General features: G+C 44.6%; 1 protein-coding gene across 2 annotated transcripts in view; it reads left to right on the top strand.

Annotated features, from left to right (window-relative positions):
• The window catches only part of DPYSL3 (dihydropyrimidinase like 3), a 104774-nt gene that overhangs the window by 37932 nt on the left and 42499 nt on the right, over positions 1–24343 (top strand). Inside the window, exon 1 of one of the 2 annotated variants that reach the window (XM_031449289.2) lies at positions 8367–8760. The exons of the other annotated variant lie outside the window; for it this stretch is intronic. Within the exon in view, the coding sequence (XP_031305149.1) occupies positions 8722–8760 (39 nt within the window). The 5' untranslated portion in view covers positions 8367–8721. Of the gene's footprint in view, positions 1–8366; positions 8761–24343 lie in introns of those variants that run through there. 2 annotated transcript variants of the gene reach the window in all.

The following is a 24343-nucleotide window of genomic DNA, read 5'->3' as shown; positions in this document are numbered from 1 at the left end:
GATGGACGTGTCTGGCTGCTTGGACGCTTCATGACGCTGGTCAGGCCTTCCATCTCTCCCAGGGTCCAGCAGCACTCAAGGACCTATTTTTCAAATAGTGCCCAATTCTTTGGCTCTGGAGCCCCAGGAGTGTAAACTGTGATACTCCTGGTGGGACTTCACGACCTTCCCGTGGTGACTTTTCCCACCACAGATACTTCCATTGCTGTAGCATCTATTGGGTCTTTTGGCTAAAGGGGCAGGGCTGTTTATGCTGCATCCTGGATCTGCTGCAAAGCCCTTTTCTGCTCCAGTCACCACTCAGAACTGACAGCCTTTCATGTATGAATGCTGTAAAAGTATTTCCAGATATGGATAAGTTGTCTCTAAAGTCTGATGGATCTCCCAGGCTTTATGCTTCCTTCTTTGCAAGGGATTTGCCCCATGCAATAGTCTGTCCTTTACTTGAGAGGCAGTGTTGTGACCTGCCCATATCCACTGGACTTTTAAAATTTTACAGGTGTCAGGCCCCTGCATCTTTGTAGACTTTATTTTCTACTCTTAAAAAGTTCATGTATCCTTCATGAATGCTCTAGGGTTCATGGATCCAACCAAAGCCTTCAATATGCTTGTCACTGCATGCTCATTTTGTCAGATTTGTGTGATGTCACCAAAAGAATGTCCTAATGGGATGTTCTTCAAGATGTCCGGACAGTCTAGATCTTTTGAGACAGTATTGTGATGGAAGGATAGTAATTGCCCCCACCTGATTTCTGCCACCTGCCTTTTGTTTCAGAGTCCTTGGTGAGCCTTGTTCTATGGCTTACTTTCTATCATTAATCTTGACCTAAAAAAAGGTTACGTAATAGTTGCTAAATTTATGCATGCATCATCGAATAAAGGAATGAAATAAAATTTCATCATTTGTGAATTTATACCAAGTCCCGAGTTCAGCCCTCATCACTCCTCAAAAAGCATCCAATTTCAGCTCCCTGGTTTTCTTTAATGGGTATTTCAACTGAATGGCACATACAAAAATGGTTTTAGTCAGAAAGGGAGCTAGTCCTATAGGGAATTGAATGGACATAAGGCTCTACCCACAGCTGACCCTAAATACTGCAAATCAAAATGTTTTACCCTGGAATGCCTTCTTTCCCAATTTCATGCACACCCATAGCTGTGGGAACCTGGGATTTGTTGCTGGAAAGCGGCACGCAGCAAGAACTTTGGGAAGGCAAAGCCCTCTCAAAATTTCTGAAGTTCAAGTAAATGAATCAGATTGTAATATCTCTGTGATCTTCAAGGCAAAATGGTCACGATTTCTTTTTATGTTAGTGTGAATGTAACCTCACCTGTGTGTCTAACATGTGCTGGGAGACGGAGATAAACACATAGTAATCCATCCCTGCCTCCCATCCTTACTGCCTAACCCCAGCCAGCGTGGCCATTCCAGGGGCTTTGGAATGAGCTGCCATCAGAGCTTTTGGAGAAGGTCAGAGGCCTTCAGAATCGTCCTCCACTGAGGAAATGCATGAGAAACTCCATGCAGCAAGAAGCAGGTTTGCATACCTTGCTCATGCTGATATAAGTTTGATTTGGGAATAGGCTGTGGGAATACTTTGCTGTGGCTCTCAATTTTTTTTTTTTCTTTTTGGCTTATGTGTTTCGAGGGTAGGATTGTTTGTCAGGTTATTTCTGTGTATCTAATATGTAAACATCTAATAATAGCAGGTGAATCACCGCTTTGATTTTCGTTCTGTGATACTGGAAGTATATGACTAAGATTTCCTTTGTTTGAAAGGTAGGTAAAATGAATGGACCCAAATGACTTAATGGGCAGTTCTGAGATTAAATGTTCATTCATTCACATTAGAACAGCCTATATATTTCACAAAGGCCCGGTATGTGGCTTTTGCCCTTGCAAAATGCTTCTGTATTTCTTTGGGGTCTGTGTTTTTCTTCATCCTTCAAATCTGGATCAGGGGGAAATGCTTTCCCATATTAATTTAGCAAAATATAAATTTGTTTTTTAAAAAGTAGAACATATTTTTAATAGTCAAAACTGTGTAAATGGCTAAGCACTTATTTTAGATGTTTCGGAGGTTACAAGGAAGACAATATTCTTGGCTTTTCCCTCTATTCAATTTTTTTCCCCCATTGATGCTACTCTATTCCAAGCCTCATGAAAGAGCTGGAGACGACTGAGATGAATAAGACATGGTCCCTGACACACACAAGTTCAGCAAATAATTATCAGAACATTAAAAATAATGGTAGGAATAGCTGCCATCTAGTTAACTTTGTGCTAAGAGCTTTATATGAATAATCTTACTTAATCTTCCATATATTCACTATCCTTTCCTCCCCTATACGTCTCTGCCCTCCCTTCTCTCTTAGTCAGCTTAGATCCCATGCTTTAGCCTCAACTCCCTTGGGTTTCTTTCTCCCTTCTCAGCACTCACCTAGCGAAACCCTTGTTAAATTCCACACGCTGCCTCCTCCCTGCTGCATGTATGCGTAGAAGAACAGCCACAGCCAGGCGTACGGGACGCTCTTTAAATTCATGACCACGACCTACAGGGAATCTTTGGGGTTGCCAGGTAATCACACCGTATTTCTCTAGTCTCTTTGCTCTCTTAAAAAATGATTTCATACCAACTCCTCCCTCCTCTAACTTCTGACACCTTCTTTCCCACACTGTCGTAGCTAATGGCAGAGAAAACAGACATAGTCAGAAGAGAGCTTTGGTAAACTTCCTCCATGAAATTTCCCAGTCTCCGTGCCAACATACTCTTCCCCTGAGTTCCTTGGGGAGGAACGGTCCTTGCTCCTTGCTAAGGGCAAGCCCTCTGTTTGAACACTAGGTGTCACCTGTGTTGTCTGTTCAAGAACCATACCCCAATTGTCCCATTTCTCTCCTGCAGCGTGAAGTTTCCTCTTCTTACTGAATCAGCCCGTTGTCATAAACCATGCCATTTCTCTCATAGATTCCACTTTCTCTGCTAGTTCTTGCTGTGTATCCCCTTCCCCGTCTACCATAAAATCCCCTGAAAGAGTTGCTGTACTAGGTGTTTCCAAATTCCACTACGATTTTCTCTTGGAAACACTCCAATCAGATTTCACCCCCCACAGCTTCATTAAGACGGCTCTAGTGCTCATACCCATTTAGTAGCTACGAAATATTACTGGAATAATTTAATACTTGTTCAGAAAAAAACAGCCACTGTGCGGTGGGCATGAAGATAGTCATTTTATAGGTGCTCTGTTCAAGGTCCTCAGTGATTTCATGCCCTGATGAATTCTCAGTTCCCACCGTCCTGAACCTTTGAACAGCATGTAACAAAGTGAACCCTTTCTCTTCCTGGAAATCATTCCATTTCTTGCCCTTCACAACACTATGCTTTCATAGGGTCCCCACACTCTCACTGACCACTGTCTCTGCGGCTTTGTCCGGTGGCTTCTTTCCCCTCAGGATACTTAGAGTCACCTCGCAGCTCCATCTCCACTCACTTCCTTGGTCAGTCAACCAGCATGGCTACTTTAAACCATACCAGCAGGCTGACAACCTCCAAATTTGTGTCTCTGGCCAGCTCTCCCCTTAGCTGCCTAACCTTGCATATCTACCTCCTTGTGCAGCACTTCGCTTGGATGTTTAATAGGAAATGTCCACAAACATATTCCTGACTTCCCCCCCAAATTCCATTTCTCCCACAGTTTTCCTTATCTCACCTTCGTCTATTGAGTTGCTTAGTGTAATCTCTGATTCCTCTTTTTTCTGATAGCCCAGTCAAATCCATCAGCAAAGATTGTTGGCTTTACCTTGAATGATAGACAACATCTGACCATTTCTTACTGCTTCCACGGTTACCGTTTGGTCCCAGTGACCACCATCTCACCTGGCCTTCTGTGACCCCGATATGGAAAATTCCAGCCCATTCCTCAAGACACTGGAAGGACTCTGACTTTCACTGCCCCATCCCTGCTTTATTTATCCCCAGTGCACTTGCCATTATATACTTTAATTTTTCACTCTTGATTTCTGCCTTCCTTAGAATGAAAGCTTCAAAAGGGCAGGGGTTTCATCTGTTTTATTCAAATATTTGTATCCCTAGTGCCTAGATACCCATAATAGGCACTCAATAAATATGAGTTGAATGAATTAATAAATCATCACAAAAACACTGTAAGGTAGGTAGTAAGATGTTCATTTTAGAGATGAAATAACCAAGGCTCAGAAAGCTGAAATAATCTGCTGAAGTTCATGGAAGTAGGAAATGGATAATGGGAATGTGGACTGAGGTCCCTCTACTCCAAGGTCCACATCTTTAAACAGAACACCGTTCTGGGTTCTAGTCCACAGTTTTTCTTCTGAACATAATTATCTTTTTTTTTTTTTTTAAAGAAATTCTTTAACAAGGCTCTTATCTTCTCTTACGCTTGGACGGCAGCTCCTTTCAAAGTCACAGCTCTCTAATCACTGCTCAGGTACCAAATCTATTCTCCTGAGCCATTCTTGAGTCCATTTGTTGCCTTGGAATTGTGACTGGATCCTATTAGTAAAGTGATTCCTCACCATCTTGAATTCACTTGCTCTGAAACCTAGAATCACGAAACTCTAAGAAGCCTTAGAGAATCAAATATAGATTTTTAAAAAAAAATAATGATAATGATTATTTATTTATTTTTAATTGAAGTACAGTCAGTTACAATATGTCAATTTCTGGTGTACAGCATAATGTCCCAGTCATGCATGTACATACATATATTTGTTTTCATATTCTCTTTCATTAAGGTTATTAGAAGATACTGAATATAGTTTCCTGTGCTATACAGAAGAAATTTTTTAATATATTTTTTATATAGTAGTTAATATTTGCAAATCTTGAACCCCCAAATTTATCCCTTCCCACCCCCTTTCCCCCAGTAACCATAAGATTGTTTACTATGTCTGCGAGTCTGTTTCTGTTTTATAGATGAGTTAGATATTCTTGATTCTGGATTCTAATCACATGCCCTTTAATTACAGGAAAGTTCTTATTCCCTCTATTTACTCTTTCTTCAGACAGTTTAAAATGCTCTTCCATTCACTCACCTAATAATTATTGACCAACTCCTATGGGCAAAACCCTGTTTCACACACTCAGGACATGGGAGTAGATAAAACAGACACATTCCCTGCCCTCAAGGAGCTTAGATTCTAGTGATGAGGAGGATAATAGTAATAAATTAATGTGCCACGTGGTGAAAAGGACTATGAAGATAAATAAAAACAAAGAAGGGGGCCTAACAAGTGATAGATGGTGCTCTTCTGTTTTTTGTTTGTTTTGGGGGGATTATGTTTATTTGTTTGTTCAGTGGAGGCACTGGGGATTGAACCCAGGACCTCATGCATGCTAGGCATGTGCTCTCCTACTGAGCTATACGCTTTCCCCGAGATGGTACTCTTCTGAATAAGTGTATAAAGGAAACTCCTTAAGATCTGGGATATTATTATTGTTGTTATTATTGTTCACCTCTGTAGCACTAGTACTTAGAAAAATAAGAAGTACACACAGGCTAAATACCGTGTGAATATTGTGAGAATGAATGAATGAACGAATGACTGATGGCAAAGAAGAGAGCCCGATTAGGAGGCTACTGCAGTGGTCCGGGGAGTAGCGGTTGGTGTCTAGACACAGAGAGAAGCTTTGCAGATGAAGACAAGGGGTCACAGTGTGGTTGTATTTAAAAGACAGAACCAGTAGTAGTTCCTGACAGAAGGGATATGGAGTGCAGACTGGATTAGATTGAAGGAGGTAAGGCCAGGTTTGGATGCTGCCAAACCTGTGGCCTGAGCAACTAGAATACAGTAGCCTTGACCAAGGTGTGGAGGTCTATGGATGTGGTAGATTTGGTAGCCAAAATTAATTTTCTTTGGGACCATAAATTAAATCTCTCTGTGTCTCCCTGTCCCTCTCTCATAGTTTCCTGAGATACCCAAAGCCAAGTACTGCCGTGTATCCAAGGAAAACCATTCAGAGTCATTCTACTGTGGAAAACAGCCATGCTGGTTTCACTCCTCACTCTCTTGGCCAGACACAGAGGCATCCTGTGTCGAACGCTGCCTTTCTTCTTATTCCTTGAATAAGAAAGGCACAGCCAAGGAAGGCTTTTTTCCTTCAGACTCTTCTTAGACACTTGATTTTGATTTAAGAAAGAGAAAGATAATTGAAGGGGATGAAAGAGGGGAGAATGGTGTTTGTTGGACATTTCTGCTGATGGCAACAGCTTGAACCGATTAGCTGGTTATTATGCATTCCTGTGCAGGGCTTCTCAGCAGTCTGATGCAGAGAAACACATCACAAGTCCTATTCTGCATGGCTTCTTGCATGCAAAACTGACCTCAAAGAGATTAACCAAGTCTTGTAATTTGAAACAATAGACACACAAAATCATCAAGTGATCAAAAATGTGGTATAAATCTATTTAGTAGGCAGTGTTCTGGATTATAATGACAGGAATAGAGGAGATCATTAGGATGCAAGAAAGACAAAAACCAAAGGACAAACCCATGAAATGCAAAAAAAGAAGGCAGTAGTATTTCTTTAGGATGTAAATGTCCCCTACATATTTTTGCTTTTCTTAAGGAGAACTTGTAAGATTCCTTCAAACAAGTTTGGGGAAGTAAAATCTATGGGAAGGATTCAGAGAGACCTCTGCAGTGTTGCATAGTATGTAGTTAATTCTCTTTTTACTCAATTCTAAATATAATCCTGCTCATTTGCATGCCAGTCCCTAGAATGCTTTGTAATTTCACAACTCTTGGCCAGTGCTCTTAAAGCACTTATGCTTTTAAGAACAAAGCGAAATGCTTAGGGCGTGCCTTTGATTTAGTCTTTTTTCCCCCTGTGCTTTTTGTTAACGTACAGGGAGGTGACCTCTGCTTGGCATTCATCCTCCAAGCGACAGTATCACAGAAATGAAGTGGAGAATGCTGTGTGCTTTTTCTGTGAAGACTGCATTTCAGTCCAGTTACCCATGAATAACCGGCTGCTTGGATTAACTCACTCGAGCAGGAGTGTTTAGGAGGGCCTAGCCTGCCCTTTGCTTATGTGACCAGGCTGGTTCATTTCAGGTTTAAGGAATGCCCAAGCTGGAGTGTTCTGAACCCTCTTTCTGTGGCTGCTTTATATAGCTTCTCTATTGCAAAGGAAGCCTTCAAGTTAATGAAAAGATGTCCTGAAGTGTGATCAGTGGCCTGCCTTACAGAAACGTGAATTCAAGATCTCTAGCACAGACCTAGTCATGCTCAGTGACATCTACAGAATTTATCTTAGGGGAGGATTCGCTCCACAGGGGGTGGTGTGGTCACTGGAGACTTGTCCTGAGAGGTTTGTATAATTTTGCATGGCAAGCCATTTTCGTTGTCATTGTTGTTATTCAATTGGTGTATTTGGGATTTTTTTTTTTCCAGGAGAGTTGAGGAAGGTCCCCTATCCGACATCCCTCAGCCCCCAGCCACAGTGACTCTTGGCCGTTTAATTGAAGCTGGTAGCAAAAAGCTAGTATGTTCCAGCGCCGAAAGGTCACGTCTTTTGCTCCTAATAGCATACTGACCTTTGTCTATCAGCCCTACCTGAAGTAGACTGGGGGCTGTGAACAGCGCACATCGGACCACTCACAACATCCACGGCTGCGCAGTAGCCGGCCAGGGCTTTTGCTTTTTCACTACAGGTGTTTTCTACTCTTTACTTACCGAGCAGTGTTACCGCTCATTCTTCGATTCTGAGAGCTAGGCAGTGAAGTTCCTTTAAAACACATTATTTTGAGAATTATTTTTACAGTACAGAGAACGGTTGATATTAGCGGACACCGTGCCCCCTCGCAGTCCTCCGAGAGTGAGTGGGTTGTTTCACGTTTTCTGATCCGCATTTTCATGGTCTCAGGCTCGCAGCGGCCGGCCAGGCTGCCCAAAGTCTGACCCGTCCTTGGCTTTCTGAGGGATCGCGCCGGCTGTTTATACACCCAGCGACCAGCCGAGGCGGCGCCCAGGCTCCTCTTAACAAAGGCGGCGGCCGCCGCATCCAGCCCGCGCGGTGGCCCAGGAGAGCGGGTTCCGGGAGGGAAATCCGGAGCGGACTCCTTCCCGAAATCAGGGGAGGGAAGGTGGCAAATCCGACCTAGGGCTTCTCGGAGGCGTGGGCGCTTTCCTGGGCTTGGCCCCCGGGGCCAGGAGGGCGACGCTGGTGCTTCTCTCCGGACACCGGGGACTGCAGCATCCCCGCCCCGAACAGTCCCTCGCGCCCCCTGGTGGCGGTGGAACGACCTGGCTCCGCCGCACTCGCAAGTCATCAAAAAAAAAAAAAAAAAAAAGGAAAAAAAAAAAGTGGGTGAGGCAGATGCAAAGAGGAAAATCAATAGGGATAAGAGAGAAGAGGGAGGAGTCGCGGATCAGCCATTCTTGTCTTACGGGGTCCCAGCTGGCAGCGCAAGAGAAAAAAAACTCGGGCGTGAACGCGAGTGGAGGAGGGTGTGTGCGACGGGGGGGTCGGGGGTGAAAGGGGGACCAGGGAGATTTACTATTGTCTCTGGCAGCCGCCGCCGGAGCCCGGGAGGGGGGCGGAGGCGAGAGGAGGCGGCGGTCGCGGCCAGCGCACCATTCGCTCCACCTGATCTCGGGGCGCTGTGCGCTGAGGAAGGCGCGGGCGAGAGGGAGCAGAAGAAGGAGGGAGGGAGGCAGCTGCTGCAGCCACCGCCGCCACCATGTCCTACCAAGGCAAGAAGAACATCCCGCGGATCACGGTGAGTCGGGCGTCGCTGCCTCTGGGTCTCGATAGCTTGCTTGCTGCGGGCTGTGCCGCGGGCGGGGGCGGCTTGGATCCCGCCCGCTTCCCCAGGCGGGTCCCCGGAGATGGACGAGGACCCCGGGTCCAGGGGGGTGGAGAGCGGCGGTCAGTCCAGCCGGCGCGGCGGGGCGCCACCCAGACCGATCGACCCTGGCGTTTGGGGAAAACAAAACAAAGAGGAAACCCAAACAGTGGCGCGGAGAACTTTGGATTATTTATCTTCCTTTTCCACCTCCCCGTAGTTCACAAATAACACAGGGCTCTTGGCCCTCCCTGGACCCCCGCGCCACCTGGGGTGTGCGTGTGTGCTGCCCCAGGCGAGGTGTGCTTTTTGTAGAAGATTCCTTTTTGCCTGGCAGGGTATACAGAGGTGACACCTTTTCCTAGGGGTACTTGGTAGCCCGACCGCGCCCCTCTGCGAGCTCCAGTCCCGTGGACCTGTCCCGGCGCCACGAGGGTGATGGGTGCCAGGACCATCCGTCCTCACCTTGGTCCCCTCTTGCTTGCATTTACCCCAGTTCATATTTCTGTGCGTCATACTCGGGACTGGGCAGCTAACGTGGCTGTAGTGAGAATGACCAACTTTTTTTGCTCTCGATGCGTTTCACATTTCTGTTGTCATTTCTCCCCCTCATCCCAAGAAAAGCCTGGGTTTTTAGAGCAGATTTTCGTGGCGGTGCCCGGCGCACGCTGTGTGCATGCCGTGTCCAACTGCCATTGTGTGCAAAACCGAGCCCCCTGCGGGTGTCAGATGCGCTGAGCGGGCGCCTAGGGCGGGGCGGAGAGGGGACAAGCCATTATCAGGTACAGAAGCCGCATCTTCGCGGGCATCCAGCAAGCAGCTCTCGTGGCAAAATACTGCGCCCGGGTCCGGGATTCCTCCCGGATGTGCTGAAATGATGCCCCGAATGGACAGACGACAGGCTGAAATGGGCTTTTTTTTTTTTTTTTAAAGGGCAAAGCAAGACAACAAAACCACTGACATTTGTTGGTGAGCACGAAGCAGTGCTGTTGTGCTTTGTAGTGAATGGTGTGTGTGTGTAGTGGGGGAATGGGTGGCTACTCCATCTTTGCAAGACGAACAAAGAAAGTGATCAGCTGGCCCCTGGGAGGCTCCGCAGCTGCCCTAGAGCAGCGCTGTACCTGCAACTGTAGTCCATTTGCCCGAATCCACTAGATTTTGCTGTGGGTGTGAGTCTGTTGGCACTTGTTCTGTTAGGCTTGAAACAACCTGTGTACATTTGCAGTTGCTCTGCAGGACCTTCTCCTCTGTAGGCAGGAGGAAGCAATTCTTGCCTCTAGTGCACTTTATTGTGTCAATTGGTTAATTTTTACTGCAGCATCTTGCCTTTTTCATGCACCTGAGCTTCTCCTGACACAAATGCGCCCCACCCCCACCCGCAGCCCACCTGGTCCCAGAGAAAGAACACTCCCCAGGGGAATAGAATTGGAATGAGTAGGGATCCTTTTGCCAGGTAGAGGCATTGGGTTTAAACCTATCCTCCTTTATCACTACCTGATATCGTTGACTTTACATTATTATGAAGACATAGTGGGTCTTTTATAATTCACAGTATTTTCTTAGTGCCAGTTGTCTTTGCAAAGAGCTGTGGATGGTATCTTTTTTTTTTTTAAGGCTGATTGGGACAAACCTCAGCTTTTGTACTTATTTCCCTAACTGAGGAGGGATGAACCTCAGCTCTCATGCTGTTTCTTGTGGAAGGTATGCTGCATATATGTGTTTGCTTTACATCCAGTGTACATTTGCCAGTTCTGTTTGGGATAAGCAGAGAATAGATTATTTTTCTCTTCCCGTTCTGGAGACTACAATGGTTTTTCTTATGGATTCAGCCTCTGATACAGTATTGAGGGCCACACCCATTCTTCTAGGTATCACTTAAGCCACCTTTAAGGAAAGATACAGAAATTTAGCCTTTATGGTAACTGTCTCAGAAGCCCCAGTAAATGTGGCTGTGCCCTAATCCCAGGGCCAGGTTTGCAGGGGGTTCCCTTTTGTTCCTGCCTGGATGCTCTTCCCTGGGGTGCGTCCTTCATTTTCAGTGTGGCTTCCATCCTTTCTCTGTGTGTGGGGCGTGGTGCTGCATAGCAGCCTCTGCCTTGAGGGAGGCTGTGTCTCCTGCAGCTGTGATGGAAATGGATAGTGGCTGTGAATTTCTTCAAGCCAGCCTGCCTTGCATTCATTGTTGAGAGGGATGTGGGATAGTAGAGGCAGAGGGGTACGGTAGGAGGCGGGTGTTGGTCTTTGGGGGCAAGGAATCCATTTGTAGATTTTTCTCACGCTTTGTGTTTGTATTTCCATGAACAAGGATTCTAGTTTAGAACAAACTATCGTAATTTTTGAACATTTGCATGTCTATAGATGATTACGGTTATCTACAGATTACAAGGGGTGAGATACCTTTCCTCGATATAGGTAAAAACAAAAATGTGGACACAGATCTCCATATATAGAAAATATGGTTAATGATTTAAATATAACATATATCCCCTACTGTCAATTCTAGTGCCTTGTTAAAAATGGTAAGATTATAGAATTGGAGTTGTTTCTTCTCTATATTCTTTTCTGTGAAGGCTGCCCCACCCAGTAGCTAAAATGTCACTGTAATCTGAGGACTGATGGGGGCAGTCTTTCTTGCTGAATACCTTTGCCTTTGCAGGCACTGCCCTCTCCCACAATTTGGGGGACACAGTAGGATTTTGTTTGTTTGCTGTCTTTTTTTGCTTTTCCTTCCACCTCTTTTTGCTGCTCTCCTGAGAGTGAAACCTTCCTACTACCCCCTCCTACCCCCTCATACCCCATGTTTCTTGGTTTCCTGGAAGGGAGTATTTCTCTGTTGCTGGTAGAATTGGCTGGGGCTTTCCCTGGGATTAGTTCAAGTCTCAGATCTCATTGTTGCTTCTCAGGTCATTTACCTATATGAGCTGCCTGTCCGAGCCCAGCACCAGCTTATGCTTCTAAATGTCAAGAGACGGCAGCTGGGGTGGTCCAGCCAATCAGAGCAGGGACCTGGTGTGGTCACCCTCCTCCGTCTCCGCTGTCCAGCACAGTGCCTGGTACATAGATGCCTAATGAGGATGTTAAATCAATAAAGGAATGAAAAATTGTTCCTAAAGAGAACAGCTCACACCTGCTGAGTGTTTTATTTTGTGTCGGGTATTGTGCTATGTGCCTTACAAGCGTTGTCTCATTTAATCCTCAGATCAACACTATCTGAGAGGCACTATAGTTATCCCAATTGTATAGATTTTGTTTTTCTCTGCCTGGGGTCAGAGATATAATTATTGTCAGAAGCAAGACTCAAATCCACGCACCTGACTGAAATCCAAACGCACATCCCTCATTGCCACCCCCCTCTTGGTGGCTCTGCTCTTACCATCGTGATGTTAGCCGGGCAAATGGTTTAGAGGAAAGACTCACACTGTCTCTATTTTTTGTAGGACCTGTGAAACTTGTTCTTCCTGCCACTTTTTCTTTTTGTTTTTTGTTGTTTGAATGATGGTCAACTGTGGGTAATATCTTTTGACTGCCTCCCTGATAATTTAAACTTTTATTTCATTCTAGGTAATATTATTGAAGAAATCATGGTTTGATTGTGGAGGATAGCTTTACTCTAGCATACATCAATTTAAAGACATTAATGGTAAAATGAAATTGTTCATCTTTACACCTTCTAAAATCATCTCCGGCATCCCCCCACCCCCCAAGTGGTGCACAGACCTCAGGAGTCAGTGATTCTTTGAGACTGGACTTTTGTGGGCATCAGGGATTTGATATGTGGATGGTTTGGTCTGATCTAGCCTCAGGAAATCCTTCTCTCTTTGGGTTTCTGTTGGAATCATTCATTGTTTCCAGATCTCCGGGCCAAGAGATTCCATAACATGGTCTGCCTTACTTTTTATGCTGAATAAACTAAGCAACAATTTGGGGGATGGTAGTTCATCATCTCAGCTCTGCAGGTGGGAAGTTTGGGTAGTTACCCTCATTGTTTTCATCTGAAGTAAGCTACAACTTAGACCTGCAAGGGAGGGTAGAGATCTCACACTCAGGTTCTAGTGCTGGGCATGTATTCTTTTATGAGGGTCTCTGCAAAAACCCACTTTAGAGTTAAGGACATTGAGACAGAGACAGTTGAAGTCAGTTAGCCAGAGTTACACAGCGAGAATCTCGGGCAGAGCTGCAAATCACACCCATGTCTTGTCTGCCTTCACAGCCTCAGCTGCCTCCCAGAGGCACCTGCAGTGGAGAGTTTGAAAGGTGTGGATAAAGACCTCCAGAATTCCCTCTAGGAGACAAATCATGGAGAACTGACTTTTTGCAAATACTGACTGGATTGCTGTAAATACTGTCTTGCAGCTAATGCATTTTTGCTGCATTGGAGGTTGTGGTGTATGTGTGTGATGTTTGAGAATTGCTGGAAGATACATCCTCGGTCTGGAACATAACCTGGAGAGTTGGGTCCAGGGGACATAGTCAGGATGCTGTGATCTCATTTGAAGGATGTGATTGTGGGCTTTGTGGATGCCCTGGGAATTTTTTATTGGAGAGGGGACATGCAGGAGCCACATGAACTGGAAGAACACTCAGATCTCTGCGCAGTTGAGCACAGGGCCTTGAACTAGACTAGGTCCTGGGGAAGGGATGAGTGCAACTCCATCCCTGGATCTGTGCCTTCCTTTTGCTTCAATAGGCGTCACTATGGACTGGGGACAAATATTAGGAGATGGAGGACTAGAGCTGGGGAGACCAAAAGAAGAGATGTCACCCAAAGCCCCCTCTCTCCATGTAAGGCATCGTGGAAGGGAAATTTCAGAGAAAAGACAAAGGAAAAAATATCAAAGGAATGGGCAGCATCTTAGATACCTGATCATGGAAAATCTCAGCTCAAGCCCTGCCTGGGGTGTTCATTCATTGTATTTTGAACAGGGATGTGGTGATTCCCAGCCAGGTGATTCCCCTTTCTCAAACACTAGCAAACTGCCTCAAGTGGAGAAAGAACTCTGACTAGCAGTAGTCAGGAGCCAGCTGGGCACGTGAGGGAATTCTGGAGAAATAGATTTCCTGAGAGAATTCAAGTCGATGTAATAGAATTGTCAGTTTATAAATAAAACTTCTCCCTCCTTATCTCACCGGGCTACTGAAAGGCTCAAATGAGGTAGGACTGCGGACAGTGGTCTCTGAACTCCAGATGTATTCAAGATAGGAAACAGTGATTTATTTATAAAATCTTCGCTACTTTGGAGTGTGGAAATGAATAAAGGAGGACTTGATGAAGGTCTGGAGTAGAAAGAGACTCCTTGGGAATCAATTTTTTAATGCATATTTTAAAAGCCAACAAAAATGAACACAGTGTTACATTAAAAACCCTTCTTTGTTTCCTGCTTTAGTTATGTTACTGTGTTGCTCGGAATCATGCCTGTCATTCATGTCTGACGGGCCCACAGAGGCCATAGACTACCTTTGGACTTTGATACAGAGACTCTTCCAACCTAAATAAAGGACAATTTCCTTATTTAGTTCAACTATATTGCTTTCAGTCCTGTTCAGCTTCTGGCCTAGACTGATGTGGGTTTTGGATACCCTTTCTGGCAATTTTTTCACAACTCCCTGTTGAATGGCTTTTTCTCTGTCCTTTCTGCTCAGTTGGAAAAAAATAAAATTAAACTTGAAAAAGAACCAAAAAACTCTTTGGATCCTAAAGGGCTCTCTGTTCTTTACCCATTGACATATTTTGTAGAAATACTGATATCTGCTTATTACATTTGAAAATTTACAAAATGTTTACAACAGTAAGTAGATAAGTGCGCTTCTCTTTGACTAAATCAATGCTTCTAATCTCAAGGGGACTGGAAATGTGAATATGCCATCACCTCCCGGGATGGATGCTAATGGGAGGACTGGACTGCCCCCTGGCCACTCTCTCTTCAAGTCAGTCCTCTTTTTACCCCCCATTTTCTGCAGCCAGAAGGAAACCAGTGAGAAAGACCCTGGGCAACCCAGAGAAATAGGCTCCTCTGTTTTCAGACTCTTCTGCTGTGAAATCCTTTTCATCAAATTCAGTATGTATCTATTTCAATATATGAAATAGACTAAAAAATGTGATGAAATAGGATGAGCTCCTCAGCTTTGCCTCTTCTTTGGCCCTAGTCTGTGTGTGGAATCCAGTTCTCTTGAGGAACATTTCTTCTGTTAACTAGATTATAGGGGACCCCATGCTTAGAGAGATGGGACTAAGCATAGTGGAGCTATTATTTATTGCTACCATTTATTGAGAGCCTTGGCACAAATGACATAGGTTCTCTCATTTGACTGACAACAACTCCGAGAGCTACAGTGACTAACTGTCATTTTGCATCCTGGCTAGAGGTTCAGAGAGATTAAGTAACTTGACCAAAATCACACAGCTGCAAAAGCAAGATCCTGGGATTGATCCCTCCAGACGTGAGTTAATTACACAGGTAGGAAAGCAGTAATTCCTTATCAACAGGTGACTGTCCCCACCCCCTCACCTCCAGCTAGCCACACCTCACACATGGGGCCAGTGTTCATAGGCTGGAAGGGGTGGGAACAGTCAGGCCAAACCTGTCCCATCACCAGTGGAACAACTGAGTGCATGTCCTCCACATCGCGGTTCGTGCCTTGCCTTGCCAGCTGTCCTAACTGGCTCCTGGCTCTTACCCAGGAGCATGTGTGAGTGCAGGGTGGAAGCTCAGATGCTGTTTTTTTGCCTTGCATAAGTGTGGATCTGGCCCGGAGCCCCTTCTCACTCTCCATCCCTGTCCTCTGCCCAGATGTAGAAGGAGCCAGGCTCTCTGTTCTCATTCAGCCAAGCAGAGAAACCCAGGACACACCCAGCACTCTAAGCCAGATGGGGGAGCTCCACTCTAGAATGGTCCAGGAGCCTGTGGGGACATCCAGAATTCAAGGGCACGTTTCTCTTGGCTAAATTAGTCTATTTCTTTTTTCCTATGGAAGTGCTGGACACTGAGCTATGGAAGATATGGAGGATAAAGTGAGATTTTATTTTTAAAGAGAGGGGTTCCTCTGCCTAGTAGAGCAAAGGCGCCCCCTTGTTTTGCAAAGCGCCCCCTTGTTTTGTGATGCAGGGAAAGGAAGAGAGCCCTGGATGGAGTGTCGGCACATTGTGGTCCAGGCCTGCCCTTGCTTCTAATTTATGTGTGACTCTGGGCAAACCCTTAATATCCCTCTCCAATTCTGCATCAGATGAGGGCATTGAACTGGATGATCCCCAAGTCCCTGCCAGTGCAAATGACCCTGTGAGCCTTTATTTTGCCTTCTGTTTTCTCCTGAGATCATTGTCAGCCCTCTACACTTGGTTCCAGATCCACAGAGAGGAGTTCTAATCCCTCCCTGGGACGGAAGAGAGCACAGTGAGGACATGGATGAGGGCAGTAGTTGTTGGCTTAAACGCGGCGGGACTGGCCCACATCTGTGTTGGATAGAACGGTCTTTGGTTGTTTTTTCACCCTTAAAATCCCAGGCTTTTTCTCATTCAGAGAGTATACTTGATTAAGACTCATTCAGAGAGTAGACTCTGTCCCAGGGAGCAGCAGGATAATGATGATTGATAGGTCTTTTTCTTAGCAGAGCTTGAGTATTAATTCAAAAGAGTATTATTAAACTGGTACTGTGATTCATTTGCTGGCACATACATTGTCTCTTCTGGATAAAGCTACCATTGAGAAGGGCACAAAGGCGACAATTGCCCTGAGTCTAGACTGGTCAGACCAACACGCGAAGCACCAGGGAGCAGCTCCGAGTCTACATATGGCCCCCAAGCTCTTGTCACTTGCTCTTGCCAATATCTGAAATGCAATGGCTCCCATCCAATGGGAATAACCTCCCCTCAAAGGCCAAATACTGCCACGGACACTCCATGAGGTAGGGATGGGTTTTTTTTTCTGTCATTATCACTGATCTCCAGCACTGTGTCTTTGGCATCTTTGGCAGGCACACGAAGCTCTCTGTAAATGTTTGTTGAATGGATGGATGCATTGATTTAACACTTACTTTGCAGAGATAATTTCAAGCGAGAAGATGATCAGAATGCACATGTATTTTTGCTTGTACATCATCTTCCCTTTCGCTGACAACTTTCTAGAATATTAGCTTTGAAGAGATAAGGTGTGTCTCTAAGAACCCAGCACAGGCTCTCCGGGCCGAGAGAAATACAACAGCACTTGAGCAGAACCAGGAGCGTTAACTGTGGTCCAGGACCTGAGTGGGGTCGATGTACTAGGGAGTCCATCCATCCCTTGTACTTCTTTCTTCTCAGGCCCCCCTTCCTCTCCTTCCAATTCCGCATCTGGCCTCATTCTCAGCCTGTTTCGGGGGCTACCTGGGTACTTCTTACTTGCAGACAGATCTGTCGTTTCTCTTACTGAAAATGATTTAAAAGAATTAATATAGACCTTTGTGTCTTCTTTTAAAGAGGGAAAATTACATGACAGTTTGAACCAGGAACTAACCTAGATCTTCACTGAAGCCTCTTTCTGCCTTTGCGGGAACCCACAGGTCATTCCAGGTGTCAGCAGCCAGTAGACAGGTTGGTCTGCGTTCGTCCAGCAAACCCCACCTTTCAGAAGGTTTGGCCAAGGAGCAGCCTGTAGTTCTTTGTCATTCCTCAGGCTGGGTTGGCCATTTTTGAATGGAATGTTTTTATGCTTGTGTGTATGTATTTTCCAGTTACAAAAAAAAAAAAAAAAAAGTGATGAGTGTAGAAAAATTTACCAAAAAGCCAACAAAACAAGGACATTAAAAATAAGCGCCCATGAAATTTTTTCAGCTGATAGGCATTGGAAAGTTTGACTACATCTATCTAGAGTTTTTTCTTACTACTGTGTATGTTGTTTATTAAAATGGTCCCCCATATTTGCTGTTTCATACTCCATAATGTATTATGACATCTTTCCCCGCTTTAAATTTTCTTTCAGAACATAATTTGAAATACCTACGTATTACCCCAGTGCTTCAAAAAAATCCCATTTTGCTTGAATTTTTTGGTTGTTCATGATATTAACAGTACAAATGAGATGGTAGGTTTGTTTTCAGTTTGGCTGGGTTTTTTTTAACTGAAGTTAAATTACATTAAATTAAATTTAGCTACCCCAGGGTGAGGAGTTGAGTAACTTGCCCCAAAACTGCTCAGTTTTTGAGTCTTGGACTCTGATTTGAGTCCTAGTGTCTTTTTTAAAAAGTTACTTTTATTTATTTGGGGGGAGGGTGGTAATTGGGTTTATTTATTTTAATGGAGGCACTGGGGGTTGAACCAGGACCTTGTGCATACTAGGCAGGCACTCTACCACCAAGCTGTACCCTCACTTAGAGTCCTAGTGTCTTTAATCTTACTTCTGTATTCTTGTCATCACTCCACGAGCTCCAGCAGTTTTGCTGTTTTCCTTGGGAAATTCTGCTTTCGCTCTTTGTTTTCTTCTGCTCTCAAGTGAGCACCTTTGTTTTCTCCCTGCCACCCTTGCCTGCCTCCCTGTCTTGCTGAGGCTGTTGCCATCTGTGAGGTGCACAGTGTCTTAGGACTGAAAGCTACACAGCTGGAGAGGAAGTATGCCTGCTCCTCCCTCCACCCTCCCCATGTCCTTAATGACTTAACCTATAAGCTTGGGAGCTGGTTTTAATTTTACATTTTCTGTGTGTATACGTGTTTCTTTTAAAAAAAGTTTTTCCCACTTAATTCTTTCAAGGAGACCTTTATTTGAAATTGTACCCTCTTTCCCTCCAAGCCAATCCCTGCCCCAAATCTTGATGAGATTACTTTGTTTGGGGATATTGATAAATTCATAGCGAGGTTTCTGGTTTAGCCAAATAAATTGGTTTAAATTATGGCCTTACAGAGAGAGAGGGCTTTAAACAACTTGAATAGTTTTCAAGCAATTGACCATAAGCCTCTGCGTCTAGAAAATTCATCCTAGGTTTATTCATACAGAGAAGGTATGATTTTGTTATGCTGTGTTTTGTTTTGATTTCGGTTACTTCATTGCACACTCGGTCTCAGATTCTTTGATGTGAGAAATCATGGGGAAAACTTAGCTTTGCTTGGTTAAGGGCAGGATGAGAAATAAGGGATCCATTATTCCAAGCCTCTCATTTTAATGATTAAGAAAATGTGGGCCAGAAAGGGCAGATAATTTGCCCAAGGTCACACAGCAAATTCTTTTTTTAAAAAATGAGGCAAAGGACTCATTTCCCTTGCTCTGGTTCAGTGCTAGTCTCATATTTTTTTTTTTTTTTTGAAGGGGAGAATGTGAGGGGGAGTGTGTTATGGGCAGATTTGTCCACTCAAAATGCATGTTTCGAGGTCCCCCCAGGATCTCAGCAGGTGACTATATTTAGGGGTAGGGTTTTTAAAGAGGTGGTTAAGTTAAATGAAGCCATTAAAGTGGGCCCTGATCCAGTTTCAGCCTCTGGAACTGTGAAAAAATAGATTTCTGTTGTTTAAGCCACCCAATCTCTGACACTTTGGTATGGCAGCCTTAGCAAACTAACACCAGAGGAAGGGAAGAACAAAGGCATTCGAAATTCAGAACTTCAAACTTGGGAAGTTCTCCATGAACTGAAATGGGAAACCCAGATAATTATTACTACTTCTAAGAAATAATGCTGTGCCAAAGCCCATACTAACTTGATTTGGAATCATAGTTTTGTATGTGGCATCTCATTTCATGCTTGTAACATGCCTGAAGTATAGTTATTATTAGCTCCACTTTGCAGATGAGGAAGCAGGCTCAGAAAGTTAACTCATCGAAAGTTACGTATTTATGGGCTAAGTGATTGAGTTAGGTCCAAATTCACCTCTTTGTCTGACTTTAAAACTGTCACTTACTACACTGAAGTCAACCCACACTGTTTAGTAACCATTGTTACCAAGTTGCTTAAAGTTAGGAAGAGAAAAAAATGTCCTCTGAAGTCTCAGTGGCCTGGAATCCACTTAAATGATTGAACAGGAACTATTTGGCCCCTGATTTTAGGATAAAAATAGAGATCTGGGAAGTTTGAAAAGATAGTGAAGGTATTCGAGTTTCACTACAAAGGTTTCCCGGTGGCTTATACCTTCACACGTCAAAATGGACAACTTCACATAATGAAGAATTAACAGTCATAGTGATGGACCCCAGGCCCTCAGGAAATCTGAGCTGTCGGAGGAGAGTCAGTTACCCACAGCAGGTCACACTTGCTGAAGCAGGAAACCAGACCCGTGCCTCTGCAACATGAGTGGATGTGGAAGCTCTCTGTGCCAGAGTTTTACAAATACCTATTTTAGAAGTATTTTTAACAATAAGACCTGATAAATATGCAACAGCCAAAAAAAAAAAATCAAACGAGCTTGAGCTGCTGGTAAAACCTCTTGTTATGATAGAGGAAATAGGAGGTGCTGTAGATGTTGACTGTGGGGGGCTCCGTTGTGCCTGCGTCCTCCGTGTTTGAGGATCATGTGGTCTGTCATCGCTTAAATGTATGAGTTCAACCTACTTGGACTTCATTAGTAAGAAGACACAAGCAGATTGAGAGGTGGCTGGGCTTTGTTCTCAGCAGATGGTGGGGTTAAGGCCCAGCTCAGCGTGTGCTAGCTGTGCAACTGTGTGGGCTCTGCCTTTAGAACAGACTCTTAATCCAGCCACTTGTCACCACTTTTCACCCCTGCCACCACCACCTGAGCTCAAGCCTCTGTCACCTAACTGCATGAACCCAGCAACGGTCTCAGTGCTTCCACTTTGCCAACCATAAGGTCATTTCTCCATGCATAAGCTGAGTGATCCTTTAACAATGTAAATTAGGTCAAGTCACTCCCCGGCTCAAAAATCTGTTGCACTTGGGATAAAACCCAGACCACGGTGCTCAAGGGTCCCCATGGCCTGGCCCTGACTGTCTCTCTGGACTCCTGCCACTGCCGCCCAGTGACTTGGCATCAGTCGGCCTCCCTTCTTGCTCTCCCTTGAACCTGACATGTTCATCTCCAGCTCAGAGCTTCTGTACTTGGGGCGCCTCGGAATGGGGAGCGGTCGTTTCTTTACCTGCGGAGCTCAGTTCAGCTGACAGCTTCCTAGACGTGCCTTGTTTGAAAACCTAATCGGAAGCAGTCCCTGACCCTCTTCTAAGCCTCCACCATCCCCTCACCCTCTTTCTAAATGTCACTCATCATTGTTGGAACTACACTACCGATTTAGTGTCTGACTTATTCTTTGCTGTTTCAACTCCTACAGTTGCAGTGGCAGGGAATCTGTTTTGTTTATTCTTGTATCCCTAGGACTGTGAATGGGGGCATTTACAAATGTTAAATGAAGGAATGAATGGATAAATAAACAAATGAAAAGGCATGCTGTCCCTTTATTTCATTTTTGATTTATTTTTTGTTTGTTTTTGCTTTGGGGGGGAGGTAATTAGGTTTACTTATTTATTTTAATTGAGGCACTGGGGATTGAACCCAGGACCTCCTGCGTGCTAAGCACAAACTCTACCCCTTGAGCTATACCTCCCCCGTTTACTTTAAACTAATGTGCTTACCCTGGGCTAAGTGGTCTGGAGAGAACAGGTGTCAAGGAAACTGTGTTATCAGAAGGCTACTAAACTCTCTGCCCTATGGTGATAGGGACTATCTGTCTCCTTCTCCCCTCTGTCACCGCGGCCTAGCTCAGTCTAACTTCAAGTGAATGAAATGATCAATGAAAGATGAAAAGACTTCGGGTAACAGACACAAGCGATAGCACATAGATGAACACCTGCTGCGTCTGAGGTGACTTCTAACTTGTTTGCTCTTTTTTTAGACACAATTTAACACATGTCACCGTGCACATCTTAGTCTGGTATGCAGCAAACCCCTGCAATTGTCAACTTTAGTAGCCCCGGCACTTTTGGAAACGTTTCTAAGCAGAGACATGTCGTAAAAGAATGGGCTACTTCGGAACTATTCCAAAAGATTATTCTCCTGGTGTTAGAATCATAGAATGGGAAATAGTGATCCTTGGGAAGGGAAGAGTGTAACTCATGACTTTGTAGGTAGGGATGAAGTCCGTGGGCCTTCAGGCACAGGGAATCGATCCCTGTGGTGTGGGCATGGCATTTGTGAATAGAAAGCAGTCTTGAATATATTCCAGGAGGTGCCTATTGGGTGAAGCCTTTGATCTTTGTTGAAGGTGAAGAAACCTTTTGTTATAGGATTAATGCCCCCGCCTCCACTAGTCTCATTTCTGAGTTCTATAATTTTCAAGAGGTGTCTCAGTTGGATTTCAAGGGTTCACTTCACTCAAAGTCTCCCTAATCTGAAGTCCTTGTTCTCAGAGCACCTACAGTTTTCTCTGTCAGTAAACTTGGAGAAGTTTGGGGCCCAAGAGTCAAAAATTGTCACTGCTTTAGTAACCACCTGTCTATCAAATGGAAGCAGAGGTATGGATATGCAGGTTCCTAGGCTGACAGAAGACTGGGACCCAGAGAATCCGTCGTCACCGTTACCTGCTTCTTGTGTCAAGAAAGAGCCAGAAGAAAGAGAATTCCCCATATTCCTTCTTAAGAATTATGTCTGGGTTCTTCTAGGAAGGGAGTTAAGGCACATATATAAACTGAAAAGAAATGAAAAATCAAGCTACTTTTCAAAATAGTGGAGAGAGTTGGTAGGTGTCCTAGTGAAAGGCGCTGAGAAGATGTGAGTCCGATTTTAAAGACGTGCATTTCTTGAGCACCTCCTATGCACCAGAGTTTGGGCTTTCTCCTGACCATGGTCCTTTGGGGCCGGTACTGTTTTCCTCATTTTATAGCTAAGTGTGTGATGCCAAAGCCCTTCTCTTTTTCACCATCCCAGCTGGCTGCTCTGGCACTGATTCACCACTTGGATCCTTTAGCTGCAAAGAGACTGATGAGGCCCTTTTGCTCGTTGTCCTGGACAGACCCAACCTCTGATGTCTGGACTCCATGGAAGAGCAAACTGGGGCCATCTCTGCTCTTTGAAATGGTCCCTTCCTCACATGCTGTCTCTCCAAGAGCCCTTTCCGCAGCCTTGTGGTGTGAGCTGGAACATGGCAGCTGCATGTTCTCAACACATCCACCACGGGCCAGTTTTAGGAAGCTGCAGAAACCAGTGGTTGTGTGCTGAGAACCGCAAACCCTGGGCGGCCCCTGCCAGTTTTCAAAGTACAAGGTCAGACTTGGAGCAGAATCCCTGTGGCCTCCACAAATAGATGGGGAGCAATTGCCTGTCATTTGAAGGTGCCGCTCACACATTCCAAGACCCAAGCCCTCATTCCTCCTCTGGGAATTGCATTCTGGCTGGCTTTCAGATTTAGTGAAAGAGTTTCTTGTTTCTGAGAAGCAAGAGGGTGGGAATTCACTAGGCTTCCCTGTTATTCGAAAGGTCCAGCCAAGCCAGCTGCCAGGCACAAGTGAGCAAAGAAGAGAGCTACTTCTGAAAGAGGGGCATGGGTCCCACTCAGTGGACAGCAGCCCAGAGGGGTGAAGTGTCTTGCCCGTGGTCACAGAGCTATGACCAGAATCCAGGTCCCTCCTATTCTTCGTTGCCTTTCATTTGGTATATCCATCTCAGTGTGGCCTTAATTCAGCGCCATCCATCAGCATCTGACCATTCTCTCAATCACAGGCCCCCATTTCTATCTATGTGCTGTGTGGCTAACCAGCATCTCAAAATTCTTATTCATACTCACACCCCAACTTTGTGACTCTCCTTTCTGTCTTCCTTTTTTTTTTTTAGTGCTTCTATTTCTTTTTTTATAATATCACTGTATTTTAATTTTATTTATTACTATTTTGGGGGGGGTGGGGGCGATAATTAGGTTTATTTACTTACATATTTATTTGATGGAGGTACTTGGAATTGAACCCAGGACCTCGTGCGTGCTAGGCACACACTCTACCACTGAGCTATACCTTCCCCTTCTTTCTTTTTTTATTTTTAAAAATTGAAGTATAATTGATTTACAATGTCTTGTTAGTTTCAGATGTACACACACATATATAACTATTCTTTTTCAGATTCTTTTTTACTGTAGGTTATTACAAGGTATTGAATATAGTTCCCTGTGCTGTAAGTAGGTCCTTGTTGTTTATCTGTTTTATATATAGTACTGTTTATCTGTTAATCCCAAACTCCTAAATTATCCCTCCCCTCCTTCCCCTTTGGTAACCATAAGTTAGTTTTTTATGTCTATGAGTCTTTCTGTTTTGTAAATAAGTTCATTTGTGTCTTTTTTTTTTTTTTTTTTTTTTTTAGATTCCGTATATAGGTGATATCATATGATATTTGCCTTTGTCTGGCTTGCTTCACTTTGTGTGATAATCTCTGGGTCCATCCATCTGTTCTCTATTTTTGTTAATGGGTCCTTCCTGGCCATCCTGCCTGGAAGCTGCGTTCACCTTTGGCACGTCCCTTTCTGTTTCCCCGCAGTTTCCCTCGGCTGTGCGCCATACACATTCTGATCCACACTCTTGCTGTCACCTGGCCCAGAGCAGTCTCCTTATTGTTCTTTTCCTTTTTTCAAAA

This window comes from Camelus dromedarius, chromosome 3 (assembly GCF_036321535.1).
Source record: "Camelus dromedarius isolate mCamDro1 chromosome 3, mCamDro1.pat, whole genome shotgun sequence".
NCBI classification, from domain to species: domain Eukaryota; kingdom Metazoa; phylum Chordata; class Mammalia; order Artiodactyla; family Camelidae; genus Camelus; species Camelus dromedarius.
This window is presented reverse-complemented; position numbering and strand designations above follow the sequence as displayed.